Source organism: Lacerta agilis, chromosome 4 (assembly GCF_009819535.1).
Source record: "Lacerta agilis isolate rLacAgi1 chromosome 4, rLacAgi1.pri, whole genome shotgun sequence".
NCBI classification, from domain to species: Eukaryota; Metazoa; Chordata; class Lepidosauria; order Squamata; family Lacertidae; genus Lacerta; species Lacerta agilis.
This window is the reverse complement of record NC_046315.1, coordinates 21,174,870-21,198,198: the sequence shown is the minus strand read 5'-3', so window position 1 is coordinate 21,198,198 and position 23,329 is coordinate 21,174,870. Positions and strand designations below refer to the sequence as shown.

Sequence of the window (23,329 nt, the reverse complement as noted above, 5' to 3'; positions counted from 1 at the left end):
AAAATTCCCATCATCTCCAGCCAGCTTTGACAATGGTAAGAGTTGATGGGTTTTGAAGTCCAGCAACATCCAGGGACCAAAGCTTGAAGGATACTGGTATAGATCAAGAGTATGAAATAAATAAATGCTAACACCTTCTGCCAAATGTGCATTTAAACCCATCCACCAATGTCCTGTTATAAGCTTGCCACTGAGACCTTTTTGTCCCGGCCTCTGACTCTAGTATCTCTGTTTCTCATTTCCTTATTATTTGCTCTGTGAATTTCCCCCTTCCAAGTCCCCTTTCTCTTCTCACCTTTATTTGGATGCTGCTTTAGAGGGCTCCACCCTCTTATCTCTGTTCCTCTAAATCGCTCCCTCTGCACGCAGGGTGGAATGTGTCCTGACAATTCTTTTGCTTCTCTCCAGCCTCCTGATGCTCCCAGTTTCCTTCTTCCCCACCCCAGTTCCTTATCAAACCCATGCCTCCCTCTAACCATTTCTGTTTTATCTGCATGCTGAGAAAAGGGGCCTACCCTCTAGCCTGATTTATTGTTGGTAAGGCCTCCTGCCCAGACTTGCACCGACAGAGCAGCATCACAGCTACCACCTCACACTGATGTTTCTGGTGTGAAATTGCTTCAAAGAATTTTATGGGAAGTGATTCATAAATGCAAATAAATTATGTCCTGTCCTTATCAGGAAGAATCTCCCTTGCTCCTCACCCCCAAGTTTTTTTTTCCTGAAAACCTTGGGATTCTCCAAAAGCTGTTGATATCTTCCTCTTTTGATGGGTGGTACTGTTTTGGCTATGTAAGTATTGGCATTTCGAGAATGAGTTTATAATTACTGTTATAAGTAATAAAACTGCTCCTTTCCCATTATGGGGTACCCAAGAGCCCATATAGAGTCCTTTTGTAGGTTCTCTATCGGTAGGAGATAATAACAGAGACCAACCAGAGAATATTGAGAAGCAATAAGCCTGATCTTTATTAACTGTTGCAACAGGGTGCTCCCCCACACACAGGAGAGAGGAGGGGGATGCCCTTATATAGACATTTTAAATTGCCCGCCCTGGAGTCCAAGACCACCCCCCAGAAGCATCATGCATACATCACAGAAGGGATGTAGCCCAAGACCACCCTCCAGATACATCATACCAACATCACAGAAAAGGCGGTCTACAGCAGAAATCTGAGTGCGTTGTTTATCTCCTGTCTGGCAAGTTACCTGATTGCATTACAGTGGTGCCCCGCTAGACGAAAATAATTCGTTCTACGAGTGTCTTCGTAGAGCGAATTTTTCGTCTAGCGAAGCGGCAATGCAGCACGGAGGTTTTCGCGTCAAAAAAAACCAAAACATTTTTTTCCGTCTTGCGAGGCAGCCCCATTGACTTTTTCATCTTGCGGGGCAGCCTTCCGCTAGCGAATGCCGTTCGTCTAGCGAGTTTTTCGTCTAGCGAGGCATTCGTCTAGCGGGGCACCACTGTATCTGGATTTTGGCCACTCTTTTGTTATTATAACTACTTAATTCCTGAATCTATGTCACAGGTCACAGGCTCACACCCTGTTCATATCTTGAATGTGCCCTTAAGACAGAATTTGTGAGGAAAGGGACAATGGGGAGGTTTCCCACTTTGACCTTGTAGAGAAATATGTGAGGTCAACTTGTTCAGGACCTTTTCTATGGGGTTTCTGACATGTGGTATATATATACAGTTATGAACATTTATTTTTTTATATATGACCTTAAAATTCTTATAACAGTACATATGACTCAGAATAGAGTTTTGTACACAACTTTAGCTTCCTTAGATCTGAGTTATAACAGAGCTTCAGATGGCAGTAGCTCAAAGCTCTGTTAAACTGCCTTGGTAGTTCCTTATGAATCTTAAGTACAGAGATGGACTGTTGGGGTGAGTCATATTTCCAAGGTCTTCAAAACAGATTCTTCAGCTAGCTCTGAAACATAAGACAGAATGGGCTTTAAAACTTGGGCTCCTGCCCGGCGTAGCATGGTTTTCCTAGGCAACAAAGTCAAAGGCCCAAAGACCTTTGGTCAAACAACTTATTTTCGTGTCTTCTCATTGGCCTGAACAGGATTACTCCTTTGTAAGCCAAAATGTTTTGTTCTCAGGATTTCTGACTTGCGTGTGTTCTCACACTGGGGCATATAGTCTGTGTACACACCATATATTCAAAACACAATCTCACCCAATATTGGGATTCTCAACCAAAAGAATCCCAATAGCTGTAGTTTGTTAAGGGTGATGAGAATTGTAGCTCTTGTGAGGGGTAAACTGCAGTTCCCGGGAGCGTGTGCGCTTAAAAATGCTATGTCAATGTGCTTCAAAATATCCTTTATTTCAGATTTATTATTATCAAAAGTGTTCAGATCCACAGCTTGAGAAACTAGATTGCAGAGAACAAAGTTTATCTGCGCCTTGTTAGAACAGTTTCTATAGCAGAGTCTTCCCCCACCTTTTCAAATGCACCCTTTTAAAATGTAACTTTTCAGCACTGAGCATCAAAACCTGTAGTACATAGTCAAAGGCAGTTCACAAAGAGAATTATGCGGCATGCCCACAGCAAGCAGCTACGTTTGTGTCATTAACTTTCTTACCTGGAACGATTCCAAAACATTTATTGACTCTAGATCGTTTTATTATGTTTATTACGTTTCACAGCCTTGTGAAAGGGAAGGAGGGGGGGATCCAAGGCAGATAAAGCCGCTCATTCTTTATTTACATTATCTACTTTTAACACAACTCTAAACATGTTTTATTGACTCAGGAGATTAGATCAGCCTGAGATTGCAAACATTAAAAAAGGCAGCCCAGTCCAAAACAGTATTAAAAATGATTGGCAGTGTTTGATATCTTCTGCTGCTTCTTAAAACCAGTCGAAAAATGCTGACCTATTACAAACAGGAGGCTTGCTTTCCATTCACATTGCAATTGCAAATCAAAGGAAGGCTTTTAAAAGTCATACCTGGATTTTAAACCCGGATTTTATTTTATTTTTGGACTTGGTCCAGAACTGTTGCTTCTAAACATTTAAATAAAAAGTCAAATGTCTACTAATGAGGAAGCTACTGATACGTGGAAATACGGGAGTATTTTAATACTCCAGTGCCTTTCTAACAGTATAATTCTGATCCAATGAGGTGTGCATGGGGTCTTTATTAAAAGAGCATAATAAGTGCTAAGTATTTGGATCAGTAGAGATAAGGTGTCCTAAGTGTTTGGTTCAGTAGCGATAAGGTGAATCCTGCTTCCTTCTCTTTCCTTTCCTCCCAGACAGCTGATGGGTAGATTAACCTTTCTGAAAAGGCTCTGCAATACACAACCCTGCCTGGTTGATCCGAGAGATCTGTGCATACAGGACCCATTTCAGCATGTAGTTCCCAGCTGGATTTTAAGGTACATTTAAGTAATTCACATACCATGATTTTTCAACCAGGCTTGCATATCGAGTCGCTACAGTTCCTAGTGTGATTTAACAACCCATCTCTTTTTCCAATGGACCCTGGGAATTGTAGCCCTGTGTGGGGAAGGTGGTCTCCTAAGAACTCCCAGCACCTTTAACAAACTGCAGCCCCTAGAATTCTTTGGCATAAGCCACGAGCAGTTAAAGCGGTATCATAGTGTTTAAAATGTATGGTGTGAGGGGGTTGTGCAGGGCCAATTTAGAAAAATTGAGTTCCCAGAAGGATCATTTCTGTACTTGCTGCATTTACAGCCCAGTTAATTTGGTTTTGGAACTTGCACCACCCCTAGGAAAAAGCCTATCGAAAAATATCCAACAAAATTAAAATATAAATCTATACAAACCCATGCAACCTCCAAGTTAGGAGATTTGGTAAGTGGCTTCCTGCATTGCCCTTGCTATTGTACTCTTGCTTCAGTGACCCTACCTCCCTGTCCATATATACACATTCTTCTCCCCAACTTTTCATTTTATGCATAAGGTCACACTGTAGGTCATTTGTGAATTGTGCCGATTCAGGTTGGACGGATCTGTCCATTTTGATTTCCTTGTTTTTCCAATCTCTTGTTCTCCACATTTCTGCATCAGTTTATTTATTTATTTTGAAAAGGTCCTCTCAGTTTCACGAATAAGGAAGCCCTAAATACATGGTTTAAAGTCTTTTACCATGGGAGTTTAGTTCCCTTTTATTAGAGAAATGAAAAAGACTCATTAAAATGTCTAATATATACTTGCTCTCTCCACCCCTTTTGAGCATGCAAGCATCTTCATAGCCACATATCTGTCAGTGATTTGCCCTGACTAATTTTAAATGACTTTAATTATGGAGACTGTGCAATTTCCCTAGGGACATTATTTCCATAACCGTATGCTTCCTCACAATGAGATTTTATCCCCTCCTGCCCCAATCACAGATCTTTCTCTTCTTGCTGCTTCTTTTAATTGGAAATTCTTCTCTGTTCTTCCCTCAGCATTTAGAAGACTGCCAGGGGCAAGTTATATTAATAGCTCCTGCGTGATTCAGAATGGGTAACTCAATTGGCTCACTCCTTCCTTCGTACTGAACTGTCTCTCTCCTGCTTGACTGTGACTTGAACTGTACTTTCATCCCAAACCAAAAGAAAACAAAAGGAAAAACTTGGCTTCCCCCTGTAGTACACTGCATCTGTGTGGTTGCTACCCCTGGGAAGAAAAAACAATACACAAAGGACAACATTCAACACTGGTTGTGTACGGAGTTTTAATTTTTCTGGTTCAGGGGAAGTTTAGGTGACAGGGGAAATGAAGGGCGAAGCCTGCGGCAACTCTATTTTATCTCTGTCCTGAGCAACAAGGGAAAGGAGGGGAGTAAGAAAATTTCAGTAGCTATGTTGCATGGTCTGTACAGCGTGCCTGGCTGTACCACAATAAGTGGTGACTACAAACACTATCTTCAGTTCTTGCACTCACAGGGGGTTGTACTGCATGACCATTAAAGTTTCTATTAACTCGACAATTTATTTTGATTATTATGTACAGTATTGGATTTCTTACCATATATCCAATTTCTTCACCATAATGTCTCAGGCCAGGTTACAACAAGCTTGTTCCATCTTCCATGGGACAGCCCTTGAGATATTTGAAGATGGCTATCATATCTCCTCTGTCTCCACTTTTCCAAGCCAAACATATCCATCTCCTTCAACTGTTCCTCATAAGGCTTGGTTTCCAGACCCTTTATCATCTTGGTTGCCCTCCTCTGCACACATTCTAGTTTGTTAACATCCTTCTTAAATTGTGGTGCCCAGAATTGGACACAGTATTCCAGGTGACCTGACCAAGGCAGAATAAAGCAGGACTATTGTTTCCTTGAACTGGACACTATACTTCTGTTGATGCAGCCTAAAAAAGCATTAGCTTTTTTCTGCTGCTGCATTACTATTCACTCATGTTAAGCTTGGGGTCCATCAAGATCCCTAGATCTTTTTCACATGTACTGCTAGTAAGCCAGGTGTTCCCCATCTTGTATTTGTGCATCTGGTTCTTCCTACGTAAGTGCAGAACCTTACATTTGTCCCTACTGAAACACTTTCAATTATAAAAATGCTGTTCTGTCTGTTTGTGCGCCAGTGTTGGCACTTTCCTTAATGTGTCTGGGCTAATAGCTTTTTCTGATCCAGTTCTGTTAGCTCCACACGTTAAAGTTCTGCTAGTCAACACAATCCCATACTTGCAATCCTTTGTTATTGTACGTAGAACTGTATTTATTAGTGGCTTTACCTAAGATAACCTTGCCTTGTTCATAGAGTGTGATTGTTTTGATAATGGTTACTTGCCAGTGTTTCACCTGAATTGCTAGGACAGAATTATGTGCATTTAGCAGGATCTTTTCTGACAGTTGGGGATCAAATGATTTGCAAATCAAACAAATATTTACATACTTGGGCATCTTTAATCACACAGCTGTAAGACTGCTCACAAAGGCAGTAATGTTCATTACGTGGAAATGGCTACAGGATTTGTACCCTTCTGATTTTATTTGTGTATAAATTTAAAAGACACCTTTCTACAGCATATTTGAGGCAACACACATACAAATAAACATACCTAACAGGAATAAAAATAATAAAACAACTAAGATGACAATAAAAATTGGGGGAAATCTGATGTGCCCAGTGGCCAGCAGAGTGCAGACATGATGGTAACCCGTGATTAATAAAAAAGAAATGAAATTTGTGTGCGCACAACCATCCAGCCTTTCTGCAACAGCAGAGCCTTGCCAAACTTTTAAGGCACATCCAACTCACATATAAAGCACATGGCTTTCCCACAAAGAATGCTGGAAACTGTAGTTATGGAGCATGGGAATTGTTGCCTTGCGAGGAAGCTACACCCCCCCCCCCAATAATTTTTTGATGGAAAGTCACGTGCTTTCAGCCCATTTCAGATGTGCTTTAAATATTTCTTATTAAGATTTGATGGTGCTACACTCCTAGAAAGAAAGGGGTATGCGTGTGTCCCTTAATGAAACATACAAGCTCTGCTTCTTGACTCTCCAGTTTTAGCCAAAACTTAGCACCCTGTAGCTTCCTGGACCAGCAGGTTAAGGGAGGGCCAGCCCCCCCCCCTCAGCTCCAGCAATTCAAGCACCGAGTTCTTCCCAAGTAGGGCTCCAACTTATCCACCAGTTACTTGGAAGCAATTCCCATTTAAACCATGTAGGACTTAGCTCCTGAGTAAACACGCACAGGATCCGGGTTGTATTGGTGTGTAGGTGGCTGCAGCCGTACAAAGCTGGACCCAAGCCCCGCTCCCACGTGACTCTGAGCAACGGTCCTTCTCGCGCGCCGACCTTTACCGCCAGCCGCTATGCACACCATCCCTCCCCATGTCGCGCGCGCGTCTCCTCTCCTCTCCCAAATTCAGCTCAGGGAAACAGCGGCTTCACCCTCGCGAAAAGCGCATGCTCCCCGCCTCCGTCCGCGCATGCCCGGTAGGGAAGCGGAGGCGCCAAGAACTCTGATAGGGTGGGGAGGGAAAAGAAAAATTCTAAACCGACGGCCGCCGCCATATTGCGGACCTGTCAGAGGACGCGGCGCTGCCGCTTTCTGGCGCGTCTCCGGCAGCGAAGCTGTAGTAGCACCAGCGAGGCCCTGAAGGAGAGGAGGAGGGACGGGAACGAGAGCGCGCACGGGTGCGCGCGCCTCAGCCACGCTCGGAGCGGCCCTGCAGCGCCTCCTGGCCGGCTACGGAGGGGGCTGCGCGGGCGCCGTCGTGCTGGTGCGTGTGTGGCTGCCCGTCTCTCATCTCCGGCCCCACCGCCGCTTGGGACCCAATCCGCTTTCCTGGAAGCAGAGAAAAAAAAGAAGAGGAAAGCGAAGAGCTCGCCGCCCCCGGGCTGTCTCAGCCTCCGCAGCCGCCAGGTGAGGGAGAAAAGCGGGCTACTTTCGGCCGACCCCGGCGGTGCTGCTTTGCCAGGCCTCGCCCTTTCCCACTCGCGCTCCTTCGCTTAATCTTCACGCCTCTCACCTGGGGGCAGAAGCTGAGGGAAGACCCCACCTCCGGTACGCACTAGCGGCTACTGCGCAAGCTTAACGGGGATGTGGGCGGTGGGAATCGTAGTTCCAAAATACAGTACCGTTACTGTTTATGTATATATCTGAGGGGGAGAGAAACTCTTCGCTTCCCTTCGCCCCCCTCAGCAGCTATTATTCCTCCTCCTCCTCCTCTCTCTCGCCCTCCCCCACCCGACGGCGACCCAACTCACTCCCCGCCCCCCCAAAAGGTATTTCCTTCCGCGGGGACTCCGTCCCGACTTCTTCGCCGCCTCCCCGCTTTTTCTCCTCCCGCTCACTCCCCTCAGCCCCTGAGGAAGGAAGGAAGGAAGGGCTGTTGTGAGAGGGTTACTGGTCCGGGAAGGCGTAATTGTTACTTATATGTGTATATGTGTATGCATGTATGTGTTTTTATATGCATATATATGCGTGTGCGCGCGCGTGTGTATATGTGTATGTGCACACACACGCGGGGATAGTGTCATATGCTGCAGGCTGCCTCTAATGTTTACATTTGCAACTAACGGCATTTTACAAGACCACCTTCGCTGCTGCTGATTTCCTTTGTTAGCAAAAAAAGGGGGGGGGGGGAAAGGGCAGGCAGAGCGGGGGCTCTAATGGCAGCAGCCCGGAGCGTGTTTACTCTGTAGTAACCTCCCGCTCCCACAAACGCACGCAATCTCAATAGGGTTTACGATCACTGCCTACTTAGCGCTGCTTGAGGGTTGTAGCCGAGCAACCTGAACTTAAGCACGTTTGCGTGGAATTAATTTCGGTTGGATATGCTTGGCTTAAGGGCAAGCTGTACAATCTGGAGATGGGGAGTAAGTTGCATCTCGAAGTCAGTTGTGGGATCGGGCTGCAAGTCTTTTAACACCCTAGGCTTAATGCACATCTGCTTGTAAGGAAGCTCTGTTGGAATTATTTGCGGGGCTTATTTCCCAGTTAAGCTTGTTTAGCAAATTGCTGTACGAGAAGAATCGAGTGTCATCGTTCTACCCCCCCCCCCCCGGGTAGTAATAGGGGTCGGTATTATTGGGGAGATAATAGAAGAGATGGGGTGGGAATGGGGATTGAACTTGAAGCTTCTTCTGCCATGCGGCTCAGCTACTTGTTGCAAACGGGGACAAGTACATTTTTAACACGTTCCTCATGTCGGCAGCTGCCAAACTTCTACCCAACCCCCTGCCTAGTCCATAGGAGCATGCAGCAGCTGAAGGAAATGGTGACTGCTGGAGCGCTGCAGAGTCAGAAATGATCACCAGGCTCCATATGCACCCCTTTACCCCTGTATTCTTCCCATTCTTCCAGATACAGGTTGACATTTGGATCCTAGAATCAGACCTCAGCTAGCTGCCAGTAGACCAGGAATCTGGAGTACTTGAAAGTATTCCAGATTGCATTGGGGATGATTAAGCATTTTAAAAGTAATTAAATGCAAAAGTTCTGCAAAATCCAACACAAACAGAATTTTAGCCACCCATGCGCCAATCATGTGTTCATGATAAAAGTACCCATAATAGACAAATAATGACATCATATGAAACTGATCCAAAGAATGAGGCTGTCCATTGTTGAAAACAAATCTACTTTTTCATGTTTTTTGGCTTTTTAATGTATTGATTTACATAATGAGCACAATAACTATTGTGAGTTATTTGGGTCAGTGATTTATGCAAATCTCCTTTACGGTGGTTAGCTTATGAACAAAGTAATTAAAGTTAAAAGTTAAGGCTTGAGAATTTTGGCTGTAATTCTCCACATAGGCTGCCTAAGTCCATTTGACTTAAGTGGTATATATTCAGCCTATATGCTTGCAGTGCTGCAGAGTTTTAAGACTGCAATTCCCTTATTAAGAACAATAAATTTCCAGGTTAGCATCAGTACTGGATCAGACCATGGGCCAAAGTAGATGATATATTAAATGAGTGTATGTATATAGTGTGCCCACTTTCTGTTATTTAAATAGCAGTTGGGAGGAGTGTAAGGATAGGTAAGTAAGCATGGAGTTTAAACCCTTTCCCCCGTATCATGCCCCCCCATCAGCCCCTTCAGCTGTTGTTGTTGATACTTTGATTTTGTTGTGAAGACCCCAGTTCAGATCCCATTAGTATTTATGTGGTTAGGGTATTTTGCCCCAGTGCACCTCACTTTACAGATTGTTTTGCTATTTTTTTGCCCATTCACCCAGCTTGAAGTGATTGTTTTGGAGTTCCTCACTAACTGCTTGGTCTTCACTGTCCTGAGTTACTTGTTTTCACCCATAAATCTCTGTCTTCAAATAGCTTATGAATGTGTTAAATAGCACCAGTTCCAGTGCTTTTTGGGAGACCCCAGTGCTTGCTTCACTCCATTGTCTGATTTTTCCTGCCTTTGCTCTGAAGTTTGCAAAGACATCTTTGGTGAGGAACTTCAAAGCTTTGTAGAAGTCTTAGAGTCATATTTACAAGACTACTCCTGGTTCCATGTTATTTATTATACTTCTTGCCTGCCCTTCACTGTTAGGTCCCAGGGCAAGTTACAGCAATTTAACAATAGGATATTAAAAACAGCTAAAACAAATAACAGAAGAACAGTAAAAAGAATCAGGGTGGATCTTAAAATAGATATACTGGATTTCAAAGGCCTAAAAGTCTATCAGACAGTGATTTTGTTTGCAGAAAGCTGATCCTGGTCAGTGTAATAAAGGTTTCTTCGGGGCACTTTGCATGTGGTGCCTCTGTAGAATGTCTTTAACAATTTTTGTTCTACATACTGTATTTACTCAAATCTAATGCCAGGGCTGTCCTAAGGAGATCAGCCGCCATGGCGCAATGATCCCTCCGGCGCCCCCGGCGTACCGCCTCTCCGCTGCCTCCCTCTCGCGCTTGCCGCCCCTCGGGAGAGGGGAGGGCGAGCAGGGGATGAGGGGCGTGGCGCTGGAGCGGCGCGGGGCTCTGCGCACCCTTCCAGTGCTCCCGGGATGGGAGGCGAGGGCGGCCGGCTCGCAGCTCGCTAGGGACCGGCATGGGCTGCAGCGGCTGCGCCGCCGTTGCATTAGCGCCCGGCCAACAGCCTGCCCTTGAGGGCGGGGGCGGGTTGGGGAGGGGGACGGCCGGTATGCTGGTGGGCTCGATCCTTCTGGCGCCCCCATGCGTCCGGGGCGTCCGGGGGAGAGCGCTGGCGGCGCAAGCACCCGGCCGCCCGTGGGGGCAGGGGTGAGGCCGCCGCCGGGGCCGCGCTACTCCCCCCCGCTCGCTGCACTCGAAGACAGGGCTGTGCCACCGGCGGGTGAGCGCCCACCCACCCGTTGGGTTGGGTTGGGGAGGGGGTGCTCGGTATGCCGGCGGGCTCGCGGGGGCGCCCCTGGGGGCCCGGTGCCCTGGTGCGCCACGCCACCAGCCCAAATGGACGAGACGGCCCTGTCTAATGCTCACCTTTTTTGGTCAAATTACGTTGCAAAAATTAAGGTGCGCATTAGACTCGATGGCACATTTACTTTTGCCAGCAAATACTTTTTTGGGTTTCAAGGTTCAGAAAATTGAGGTAAAATTGGGAATATGAAATATTTTTCTTATTCTGGTTAAGAAAAATTAGTTTGTATGAGTCCAGAGTAAGGAATTGAAGAAAATGAGCTACCAGCACTAATTTGCTGAGTAATCAAGTGATGCAGTCTTAATATGCTTAACTTTCTTCATGCATAAACAGAACCCGGTTTATAATTTTATAATATGTAACTGATTTTGATGAGACTTTTGTGAAGTACCGGTACTTTATCAATCTGAAGCTGGTTTGGAGAACCTTTTTCAACCTGAGAGCTGCTTTGAAGGGGACATTTGAAGGGAGGGTGAGAGCTGCATTCCTGTGGTAGGTTTAGCCAGAGAGGTGAAAGTGGATGCAACAATGGATGTGAGTCTGACCTTTGTACAGTACACCATCCTACAGGCAGGCATTGGCCAGAGGTTTATACACACACCCTTATAACAAAAAGGGATTTTTTTTGTGGGCAGGGGTACCTGTGCATCTTCCTGTGTACCTGGCCATTCTGAAGTTTGATTTTGTGTATCTGATGGCATATTTGGTATGAAGGCAGGAGTGTAAGTAGAATAGAGAAGGAAACCATTTTGGTCTAGTTCTTGGTTCTGAACCTGCCCATTTGTGACAGTGAGTGACAGTGAGTGAGATTTACTGAATGTGTTTTGTGTGCTTTTTGAACCCAAGTCTATAGCATGAGACAGAGCATCTTTCTAGTCCTTCCTGGAGATAAGTTAGCAAAGTTTGCTGATGACACCAAGTTGTTTGGGGTAGTTTTTAACTAAAGGAGGCTGTGTGGCGCTCAGAAATGATCTCTCCAAACTATGTAAATGATCATTAAAATGATAAATCTGATGAAGTGTTAAGAAAACTAAAGTGATGCATGCTGGGGCAAAAAATCCTAACATTACATATATGCTATTTAGGTCTGAGCTGGCTGTGACTAAGAACTGAAATCTTAGGGTCATAGTGGATAGCTCAGTTAAGATGTTAACTGAGGTTGGGGCAGTGGTAAAAAGGGGGAATTATTTTTCAGGGTTCATTAGGAAAAGGATTGAAACAGAACTGGAAATATCACAATGGCCTTATACAAGTCTATGGTGCAGCTGCACTTGGAATACTTTGTGTAATTCTGGTTGCCACGTCTCATAAAGGATATCATAATTCTGGAATTTTTTAAAGAAATGGTAGAGCATCACCCTGCTTAAAATAACAACAACAACAACAACAACAACAACAATGCATGAGTACTCCTGTACCATTTACAGGGAAGTGCTTTCCCTTACAGAAAGAAAATTGTTAGAACTTTGAAAATAATCAGGTTATGTGGGCATGAATGGACAGAATGAGACAAGGTCCCTCACTGGCAGCTCCGCCTATCACAGAAGCTGTGACTTTGCAAACTGAAAGAAAAAAAATTCTCCCCAGTGAGAGCCAGTGTGGTGTAGTGGTTAGAATGTCTGTAGGACTAGGATCTGGAAGACCAGGATTCAATTCCCACTTAGCCATGAAGTTCTCTGGGTGTTACTGTCCTATACTTGCCTGAATTTTAAGTTCCGCTGTGCTCTCTGTATGACCTGTTTTGCTATGACTGGGTAAAGGTAAAGGGACCCCTGACCATTAGGTCCAGTTGCGGATGACTCTGGGGTTGCGGTGCTCATCTTGCTTTATTGGCCGGGGGAGCCGGCGTACAGCTTCCGGGCCATGTGGCCAGCATGACTAAGCCGCTTCTGGCAAACCAGAGCAGCGCATGGAAATGCCGTTTACCTTCCTTGCACTTTGACGTGCTTTCGAACTGCTCGGTTGGCATGAGCAGGGACTGAGCAACGGGAGCTCACCCCATTGCAGGGATTTGAACCGGCGACCTTCTGATCAACAAGCTCTAGGCTCTGTGGTTTAACCCATGCTATGACTGGTTACAATCCTCCAAATACCACAAATTGCAAAAAGAACCAAATAAATTCTCTACATAAAGTTGTTCACAAGTTTTTAAAACATAGGTTTTGGCAAACTACCCCCTCTGATTGAGTAAAAGAGGTTTGGTTTTTTCTTTTGCTAGAATGAAACTGCAGTCACATCTTTTCTAGACTGTTTTTCCAGTGCATCTTCAGCTTGATCCCCCTTCTTGTTAAAAAAGCACCTATAATAATAATTTTATTATTCATACCCCGCCCATTTGGCTGGGTTTCCCCAACCACATTGGGTGGCTCCCAACAGAATATTAAAAACACGATAAAACCTAGATATTGTGGTGACCATAGCCAAAAGGCGCCATTTGGTTCCTAGCTTTTATATCTCAGTTTCTAATATTGATTGTCGCTTTTATGGCAGGCAGTGAAACATCCATTTTTTAATGTTTTTATTGTAGGTATGTGTTTTTTTTTTTTGCTTAAGATACTGTAAGTTGCTTTGAGTTGCCATGGCAAAAAAGTGATTAATAACTTTAATAAATAATAATACTAAAACAATTCATTAGCCTTCTTCCCATGCTCATGACTATGTAAGTTAAAAACAGATTCAACAGACATAAAAAGGTTATATTTTATAAATAATAGACTTTTGGCAAACGTTATTTGGAAATGTCTGTTAAAAATAGCATTTTCTGTAGCTTGTAAAATGACAGCTGATGAAGAGTTCAAGGGCAGAGGAATGGATTTTCTGTCTTGATTATAAGATGCTGCATTCTTACATCCACAATGTGTAGTGGATTGAATACATATAATGTAGGTCAGTCTTCCCCCAACCTGGTTCCCTCCTGATGTGTTGGTCTACAATGCCCGTCAGCATGGCCATTGGGTAGGAATAATGGGCGTTGTAGATCAAAGCATCATGCAGACATTAGGTTGTGGAAGGCTGAGGTAGAGCAAGGCACATTGTACATACTGGATATAGACACTTTAATACTGTATGATGATGCACTAACTCAACAGTTTATTCCCAGCCTGGGGTTGAGATGGGTGTGGTGGGGGAAGAAATCTGCTTCTATAGCCTGTCTGGCATAGAGGCTGTCAAAGTGTTTGGTTTTGGATTTGTTTAGTTTTTATGAACGTTAATTTGGAAGCTCCCTGTGTGATTTTCAAAACTGAAAGATGGCATATAAATGTTCTAAATAAATGCTATTATACTTAAGTAATAAGTAGACAGTGTAGATTTCCTGAAAAAGCATAGAATTCTTCCAGCAGCCTTTGCGTTTAATCTTTATGTGGATCTGTCCAGCTTCAAACAAAGAAATAATAGTGTTTTTTGTTTCGGTGCTCAGAAGCAAAAAGTTAGGACCAAGTGCCAAATGTAAGGACTAGAATTTTCTCTTTGTACATGTCTAATTAAGCACAGTCTTCTGAAATTTTCATGCACCAATTAGTTTTGCTTCTTCCATGTAAAATCAATGTAGCTCTGCAAAGCAGATGTATATTTATATACTTAACAGCATATTGAACATTTATAGTATTAATGGGCCAGTTATCTTATTAGTGAAATGTGAACTGCATGTAGTTATAAATAATTACTTTGTTTCAACAGAAAAGTACAAAGATTGTGGTACAGCAGATGATTTAACTGAACCAGAAACACAGAAAAGGGGAGAAAATGCCGAAACCAGTAAGTAATCTATTTCTTGTACTTGATTGGCTTTCAGCTCAGTGTGTTGTCTGCTACTCGTAGCAGATGTTTTTGTAAGGTAATAATCAGTGGTATTTTTCTAGAAAAAGAGGTCTTGGGACCCACAATGAATGCCTCCCTTGTTCTCTTATAATGGCAATGGCACCCACCTGAGAAGTGCCAGAACTGAGTTCCAGTGAGTTCCAGGTGGAAAAAAAGCCCTGCTAACAATCACTACTAATTACTGCTGCTGATATCTTTTCTCTCAGTTGATATATAGAAACACCATAGGAGACTTGCAAAGGGAGGCTGTAATCATAGAATTGGGAGGTACCCTGAAGGTGTCCAGTCCAACCTGCTACAATGCTGGAATCTCAACTAGATCATACATGACAGATGGCTGCCCAACCTCTACTTAAAAAGGTCCCTGGAAGGAGAGTCTACTACCTCTTGTGGGAATCTGTTCCATGGTCGAACAGCTCTTACTGTCAGAAAGTTCTTCCTGATGTTTAGTCGGAATCTCCTTTTTTAAAAAACTTGAATCCATTGGTTCAGGTCCTAGCTTCTGGAGCAGGAGAAAACAAGCTTGCTCCATCTTTCATGTGACAACCCTTTAGATATATGAGAAGAGCTATCATAGCTCCTCTCAGTCTCCTCTTTACCATGCTAAACATACAGTCACAAACCAGATGACTATGGGAAGCCTGCGAGAAGGCACTGAACTTAATGAAGCATGGATCTGTGTATGTGTTGTTTGGTTTTCTAAATGATTAGCTCTTGGTCAAGATTTGTGTATGTGTGAGAGGGGAAATTATTCATTTAGACACAATTTTCTGTAGCTGTGGGGTGGTGGTCAATTAAATCTTACTTCGGTCCATTAATTTCAATAGGTATACAGTACTAACTTAGTCACACTCATTTACTTTAATTTACTTCAATGTGCCCTGTGTAAAACTTACTTTAATACCACACTATGTAATCTGATGAAAAACTATGTGGTATTTTGCAACTACTTCCTATGAGTGCTGCTTCTTGGCATTGTTTCTGATACCTATTTTTTGTTTCTACGTTTGCTTACGTGCAAGTCTGGTTTGATAATATTCTTCCATGCCTATGGCCTTGAATCACCCATTCTGACTGCAGCTTCATTTTCTTTATATTTAAAAAGCAGTTGAACAATATTATTGTCTGGGTGTCATAAATGCACTTTTGTTCTAATCTGTAGATATAAAGGAGTCTTGCTGTTGTTTAGAGTACAGACTTGTTTTGTTTTCCTCATTTAAGCCTATATCCAAATATAGTGAGCTAGTTTAGAAAGACTTGTATTCAACCCGATGAACTGTAGTGATGATGCATGGATCTGTGATGAAGATTGCAGCAGAAAATGCGTAGCTTAGAGAGTAACACTAGTAGCACTGCCAGAGTGCAATGAAGTGTGCAGCTTTCATGAGTATGGTGGGTTGTAGCAGCTGCACAATTGATAATCTTTTACAGTTTGTGTGTGCCTGCATAAGATACAATCTTTTTCTGATCTGCTTTCCTACCTAGCATCATTTAGAGCTGGGGTGGGGAATCTCTTTTGGCCTGAGTGCTGCATTCCTTTGTGGTCAACCATTCAGGGAGGGGGCACATGCCAGTGGTAGGTGGGACCAGAAGCAAGAGCAGGTTAACTTTGTACAGTGGTGCCTCGCAAGACGGAATTAATTCGTTCTGCCAGTCATTTTGTATTGTGAAAATTTCGTCTTGCGAAGCGCGGTTTCCCATAGGAATGCATTTTGCAGGAAAAAAATCGCAAAATGTTTTCATCTTTTGAAGCATGACCATAGAAAAGTTCGTCTTGCAAGTCACCTAAAAAACCGCAAAAGCCTTTCGTCTAGCGAGTTTTTCGTTGCGCGAGGCATTCGTCTTGCGAGGTACCACTGTACTGTAGGCAGTGGTGATTGGTAACATTTTGACTTGGTAGGGCTGCAATTTTTAACCTTGCTGTTTTCATCACAATGATTTTCAGGCAAGAGTAACTCCATGCCTCTTGTTTAAAAATTAAGCCATACCACACAACATCAGTTTTTTTTATTCATGTATTGATTATACCTACACATCCATTGTAAAAAACAATAATACCTAAACACAGAAATATGTTAAAAATGTGAGGAGCGCTTGCTTTCAGTTGCATTCGGTTTCTCCCCAATTTAAGTTTTTATAGTCTAAAACAGTTTTTCTCTAGATTAAAATAACACCTCTAAATTAAAAGATCAACGTATTAAATTAATAGACAAAAAATATTGTTTCTTTTGAGCCAATTTACATAAGAAGGTACCCTGTAATGTATGGCTCAGTTCCGAAAATGTGAAGTAATAATCTCTGTTCAAGTGCAGAGTACATCACACCAGAGTAATTATAATCAGCCTCTTATATCTGACATTAGGGAGAATACCTTCCAGGTTAAGGAAATGAAGTGAAGTCAGTGTGTTATCCAGAGACATAGACCAAAACCTTTCATTTTAGAAATTCACTGACAGACTCACAAAAAGCAAGCAATAAATAATAGCAGCAGCATTTTCTTTCATTCTGCATTCAATTGTAATTGTTGACAAATAAATGTTTCTATTGCTGTTAAAGGATTCTCAGGCTTGAGGCTTGAAGGGCTCAATCTACTGGGCACTATAAATTAAATAAGTACTTCTGCATTTTCCAAAGGCTTGTACTATTCAGTATATAACTTTTCTGTACTAATTCAAAGCAGAATTTTCAGAATCTAAATGTCCTACCACGTGTCTGCATTTTGTGTTTTGTCTGGTATGTTAATCATTTCCGTTTGAGTCTCAACCATACACAAAAAGAACATTTAAAGCACACAGTGCCTTCTGGAATGCATGCATTTAAAATGAGTTCGCATACTCCTTAAATACATGCTAATTAAGTCAAACAACCCAGTTATTAAAATTAAAAATCCTTTTCAGCTTTAGCAGTGCATCTGTTTCCAAATACTATGTTGCTTGTGCACATTAGATAAGTGTTTATATCAAAAAGCATTGCAATTAATGTAAGCCAACAATTAAATGCATCAGTTAATGTAGGATTTCTTATGAATCCTGAAGGCAAAATATCACTCTTTGATAAAATGAATTGTACTAGAAAGTAATAGTCCCAAATATGAAAGATTATTTTGTGTTATAAATATTAGCACACAAGTGTTCAAGGGAGAATCATTGGCCTGATTATTAACACATAACTATGGTTTATTAGGGAAGTGGGTGGCACTGTGGTCTAAACCACAGAGCCTAGGGCTTGCCAATCAGAAGGTCGGCGGTTTGAATCCCCGCAATGGGGTGAGCTCCCGTTGTTCGGTCCCAGCTCCTGCCCACCTAGCAGTTCGAAAGCTCATCAAAGTGCAAGTAGATAAATAGGTACCACTCCAGCGGGAAAGTAAATGGTGTTTCCATGTGCTGCTCTGGTTCGCCAGAAGTGGCTTAGTCATGCTGGCCACATGACCCAGAAGCTGTCAGTGGACAAACGCCGGCTCCCTCTGCCTATAGAGCGAGATGAGCGCCGCAACCCCAGAGTCGTCCATGTTTGGACCTAATGGTCAGGGGTACCTTTACCTTTACCTTTACCTTTACCTTTACCTTTACCTTTATGGTTTCAATCAATCAATTTATTTATTGCATTAGCCATATGGCCATAGCACTTAGTAAAAGACCAGGCAGTGGCCTGGCATGATTATACAAAGAATAAAACAGAAACAGATAAAACACTGGAGGTAAAATCGTGCTGGGTAAAACAAATAACATAAAAAGCACAAGCAGGGCATGACGACAGTGTCCGTGTCAGGAAGATACATAAAACTAAGGCTATGGGAAGTTAGCCAGAAAGATGGTCCTGAGTTTCAGGGCCTGTAATATGTAGATGGCCGCTCCACGTTTATTATGGTTTATTAAGCAATGAGTAAGAGTTATGTCTCAGGCCAGCAGTTTAACTATGGTTTATTAACTATGGTTAAAGGACACTCATTAATCAAGGTTTGTAATTGTGTTATAAACCTTAGTTAAATTTAACCATAACTTATTGTTATGTTTGAATACATTCCGTCTTTTAACTATGGTTAAGGAGTCAACAGCGTTCCAAAGCTACAGAGCTGCAAGTGAAGGGTGACAAAGAATTCAAACCACTCTCAAGGTTCAGCTGCTCTTGTTGTTGCTTTTAATTTTTCTGTGACACAATGAACCAAGTTACAGATAGGTAGCCATGTTGGTCTGCCATTATTTTGTTTCGACAATGAACCAAGGTTTAAGTGATCATCTGTCAGATACCTCAGCTTTAACTATGGTTTCTGCAATTGTCAATCTTTTTGTATCAGTGGGCACATTTTGAATTTTGAGAGCATGTTGTTGACACTAGTCACAGAATGACTTTCCCAGAGGCATGTGATAATACAAAATAGCTGTCATGGTGGGCATGAGATAAAACAAAATTAGAGAGTATAGTCATTGTGAAGTTTTCTGCTTAACTATTTCATGCTAGAAAGGGCTTTCCTTTTTGAATTTCTTACTTCACTGACAGACGGGAGCAGCCAGCCTACCTCATTTAATGTAAATTATTTATAAGGATATGTGCACATTCTGTTTTGTAACCTTTTTAGGAGGGCTAGATACTTATTATTATTATTATTTTAAAATGAAAGCTCGGTGTCGGGCCCCCCTACCCAGGGTTGCCAAGGGAGATCAACACAAGCCATGGTGCTTGTGGGTACTGCATTGGTGACCCTTGGTGTATATTAACTACAGGCGGTGGCTATAGGTGTGTCCAATTGACACACGATCTCTGACACGCGGGTTCTTTTGGACATGGAAGAGAGCAGAACGGGGGTGTAATGGGGCATAATAGAGGCGGGGCTCAGTGGGGTGAGTGAAGTGCTAAGTGAGATCCACATCCACTCACTATCTTAATTTGCACAGAGGCAGTTGCTCAATTTTAGTAGGTTGCAGGCGCAGTGTACTGGGCCCAGAAAATACTGTTGACACCTCATAGCTATAAGCCCTGACTGCCAGTTTTATCCCCCCCCCCCAACGTTTGCCTAAATTTGAATCTATATATGTATATTACCTTAGCACATGAAAAAGTTTTTGTCATAGGTCTATGCTCCAGAAGTGTTAGAAACACTGATGTTTCTGTAAAGAGTTCAGAATAGGAGAGCATAGCAGGGCTTTTCTGTGCCCTACCACTGATTTTTGAATGCAGCCTGTGGCCTCTGATACAGTACATACAGCAAGGGGGCTGTAGTTAAAACCATGGAGGCTCTGAGATATGCACAGTAAAAGGTGTCTTTGGGTCCTGGTAGCAATACTGCTGGGTATTATAAGGTCAGCAAGAAATTCCTATGCTCCTGTCAGAATAGAACAAAATATATCCTCATGGCTGTTGTGAGACATTCTGTTGGGAAAGACAGACAGCTTACAAAGCTTATGCTAGTCTGCCGAATTAAGTACAGTATGACATTTTTGTGGTTATCACTGAAGGGAGCCTATTCCGATAACAACAACTGAGAACCATATTGGAGGCTGGGCTTAAACCCCCCCCCCACATGTTGCCATAGTTCAAAGAGACAATGTACGTACAGTGCATACATGCACCCTGCTAGATCATTAGAGACAAAGGCATCTAATTTACAATGGGGGCAGAACCTTGACGCTCTTTGTACAACACAAATGATCTGTTTAAGGCAAGCTTCTTTGACTTCTGCTACTAGAAAGCAAGTCATCATTCTCGACTAACTGAGGCAAGCTAATCCTAGAGTGCAGCAAACTTGGACTGTGCCACTTCTGTCTAGTCATTTACCACTCGATTATCCTTACTATTTTATCTCATTCACTGAATTGCCATTTTAACTAAAATGCATGGCTTGTGTATTTGCCTGTTTTTCAAGGCATAGAATGTCCTTTTTTAAAGATATCTTTAAAATCTAAGCATCTTTTTCCAGATACTTTCTTGGGCTGCCACCTGTCTCTTCAGAGATTAAAATTGGCTGTAAATTAATCCCCCAGAATGCAAAACAGAGATATTATTCACAATTTTTAAACTCTTCCAAGCATAAGATATTGTGCTCAGTGCTTGTTGGGAGTACCAGGGTTAATATCACAAATGATATTATGATACAGCAATCTAGTTTATTGTCCAAAATGAAAGCTTATTTCAAGCTTAATTTCAGCGGTGGGAGGGATGAGCAACCTGCAGGTAGCAAGGAAGCTTTCGATGGGTACATTTGTGCCTATGAGAGCTGAGTTGGTGACCCCTGCCACAGAGGGTGTTCATTGCAAATCTGAAAGAGTTGGCGCTATCCTTTAAAATGAGTTTGGATAGATCAAATAGATACAGTAAGTTTCCTGGTGACAATGGAATTTAATTGTTGCATATCAGGTTGCAATTTTTAACTCCTAGCAAAAGTCCCAAAACTCTGTGTTGTTTTTTAAAAAACTTTTCATTCTTACCAGTTCTTAGTTTGGTTGTTTAACTTTTTGTTTAGTTACATGGAATGTGTGAGATGTTGTGTCAGTTCATAATTCGGCACGGCAATGCTGATCAAAGCATGAAAATCTATTTAGACTTAATACCTTCTTGTTCTATGCAGATTAATGTAAGAGTCACCACAATGGATGCAGAGCTGGAGTTTGCCATCCAGCCCAACACAACAGGAAAACAGCTTTTTGATCAGGTAAGTCTTACTATGGGCTGATTTAGACATGACATAGCAAACTGTGACTTACGCTTAGAATGAAGAGGTAAAAACCTCTGACCTATGTCATACTTACAGCTTCATGATTCCAAGTAGCCATTGTTCCACTTAAACTAGCTTGCCTGTTCCATCATGTACAGCATCAGTGTACTAGCACTTACTGTACAGCTAGTCATGGATCCTTGGCTGATAATGCTGCACCTGTAGATACTAGTGTCCTGGTTTAGACACGGCAGGCTTTTACACTGGGACGTTGGGGGGTCACATTTTAACCAGCACTTGCTGTTGCTGTCTGCAACAAAATGGCTTACTGCTGTGGTCATTCTTGCCCTTTAATAACCATATTGCTGTGAAGTTGGCTAGCCATTTACTTATTTAGCTGTGGCAGCCCTTACTACCACTCTTTCTCCCCCATACTTGAGATTCCCTTAGTTTTGGCTTAGTCTCATATAGACTTGGTCTTTTTTTACCTTGAAGTAAGAGGTAGTAAGTCCAGGGAATCATAGGGTGTCTAGCTTTCCCTGATAATACAATGAAGGGTTAATCATGAAGCTTTATGTGATTAGTATTGATGTCATTCTTCTTTTTTAAGGTTGTAAAAACAGTTGGCCTACGGGAAGTTTGGTTTTTTGGACTACAGTATGTAGACAGCAAAGGATACTCAACTTGGTTGAAGTTGAACAAAAAGGTAATGTATAATTTGTTTTATTTAAAATAATTCAATTTGCAATGAAGGAATGGTAGGTGGTGTTAAAAAAAGTATTCTAGTTTAGATTTCACTTTCATTTAGAAGAGAGATGCATATACGTGCTGTGATGTTAGTTGACCAATTTGACATCTTCAGTTTAGATTTATTTCTTCAATTTTTTTCTTCAGTAGAATAAGGATTTTTAGTGATTGAACTGATGTACTCTGTGAAGGCCATTTTACAAGTCAAGCTAATTTTGATATGAAGTCAGATGCCCATTTTCTTTTCTTTCTTTTTATGGTGGCCAGCTATAAAGAAGCCCTGCTCTGAATGATTAGATTGCTAAACTGATTGATCCAATTTCTTCTGTTTATATGGAGAATTTAGTTCATACTTGAAATCTTAAGAGGTCTCTGGATTTGTTTCCTGTAGGGTGGTATTAATATTTGTGATGCACAACAGGGAATCAGTGTTAGAAACTGAGATATGAAAGCTTGGAGCTAAATGGCACCTGAAACCTAGGTTATGGATGCAACAACGGAATGTCTAGGCACACTTTTTATAACAAGAATACAAAGCTGAAAATGAATGAACTGCAGCTAAAATATTACATTCATTTTTCACATCGTCTAGTGACCTTCCCCTGCCCACTCCCCTAATATTCTTAAGAGGGTCTCTTCTCCAGTCTTGAGAGAGTAGCTGGAAGTGGGGAGGCAGAAAAAGGTCCTCCTTTCCTTCTACTCTGAAATCTTAGCCGCTGTACTGTGCCTACAGCACAGAAACTGCTCGTGCTAATGAAATTCCCTGTCACAAAATGTGCCTAGAACAACAGGAGTTTCGAACACTGCATGGAATACATTGGAAGTGGATAAGTTATAGAACCCACTTTCTTTGTCTCCTGTAGAAATGGTTTCATTCAGATCTTAATCTTGCTGAGACTAACCCTGGGAATTTATCAGAGAGGGTTTTGCATTGGTGCAACTTCACATCTGCCTGATGTGTCTCTCTGCAATCTGGAAGAGCTATGTTCTAATAAGTGTGGGATCAGTTTAATCAAATATTTCTCCCTGCAGTGAGAGGAGCTGAGGGTGGAAACAGAGTTTGGACAGGGATCTCCTGTGGGTGTGTTTGAAGCCACGTAGAATAACGTCCATTCAGGTTCTTGAGTTCTTTCTACTTTGCTCTAGGGCAATAATTCTAGTTGTTTTTGTCTTTCAACTCATTAGTTTTTTTGAGGCACTTGAGATGGGGTGCAGCAAAAATGGTAAGAGAAGGGTTTGACATTCTTCTCTCATATGTT

General features: G+C 42.4%; 1 protein-coding gene across 3 annotated transcripts in view; it reads left to right on the top strand.

Moving 5' to 3' along the window:
• Positions 1-7,266: 7,266 nt before the first annotated feature.
• Positions 7,267-23,329, top strand: part of RDX (radixin) — a 32,326-nt gene continuing 16,263 nt past the window's right edge. Inside the window, exons 1-4 of one of the 3 annotated variants that reach the window (XM_033146265.1) lie at positions 7,267-7,369; positions 14,534-14,611; positions 21,237-21,320; positions 21,934-22,029. In XM_033146265.1, coding sequence (XP_033002156.1) covers positions 14,600-14,611; positions 21,237-21,320; positions 21,934-22,029 — 192 coding nt within the window. In that variant the 5' untranslated portion in view covers positions 7,267-7,369; positions 14,534-14,599. Of the gene's footprint in view, positions 7,370-14,533; positions 14,612-21,236; positions 21,321-21,933; positions 22,030-23,255; positions 23,294-23,329 lie in introns of those variants that run through there. The other 2 variants (XM_033146266.1, XM_033146267.1) reach the window with 2 other exon arrangements.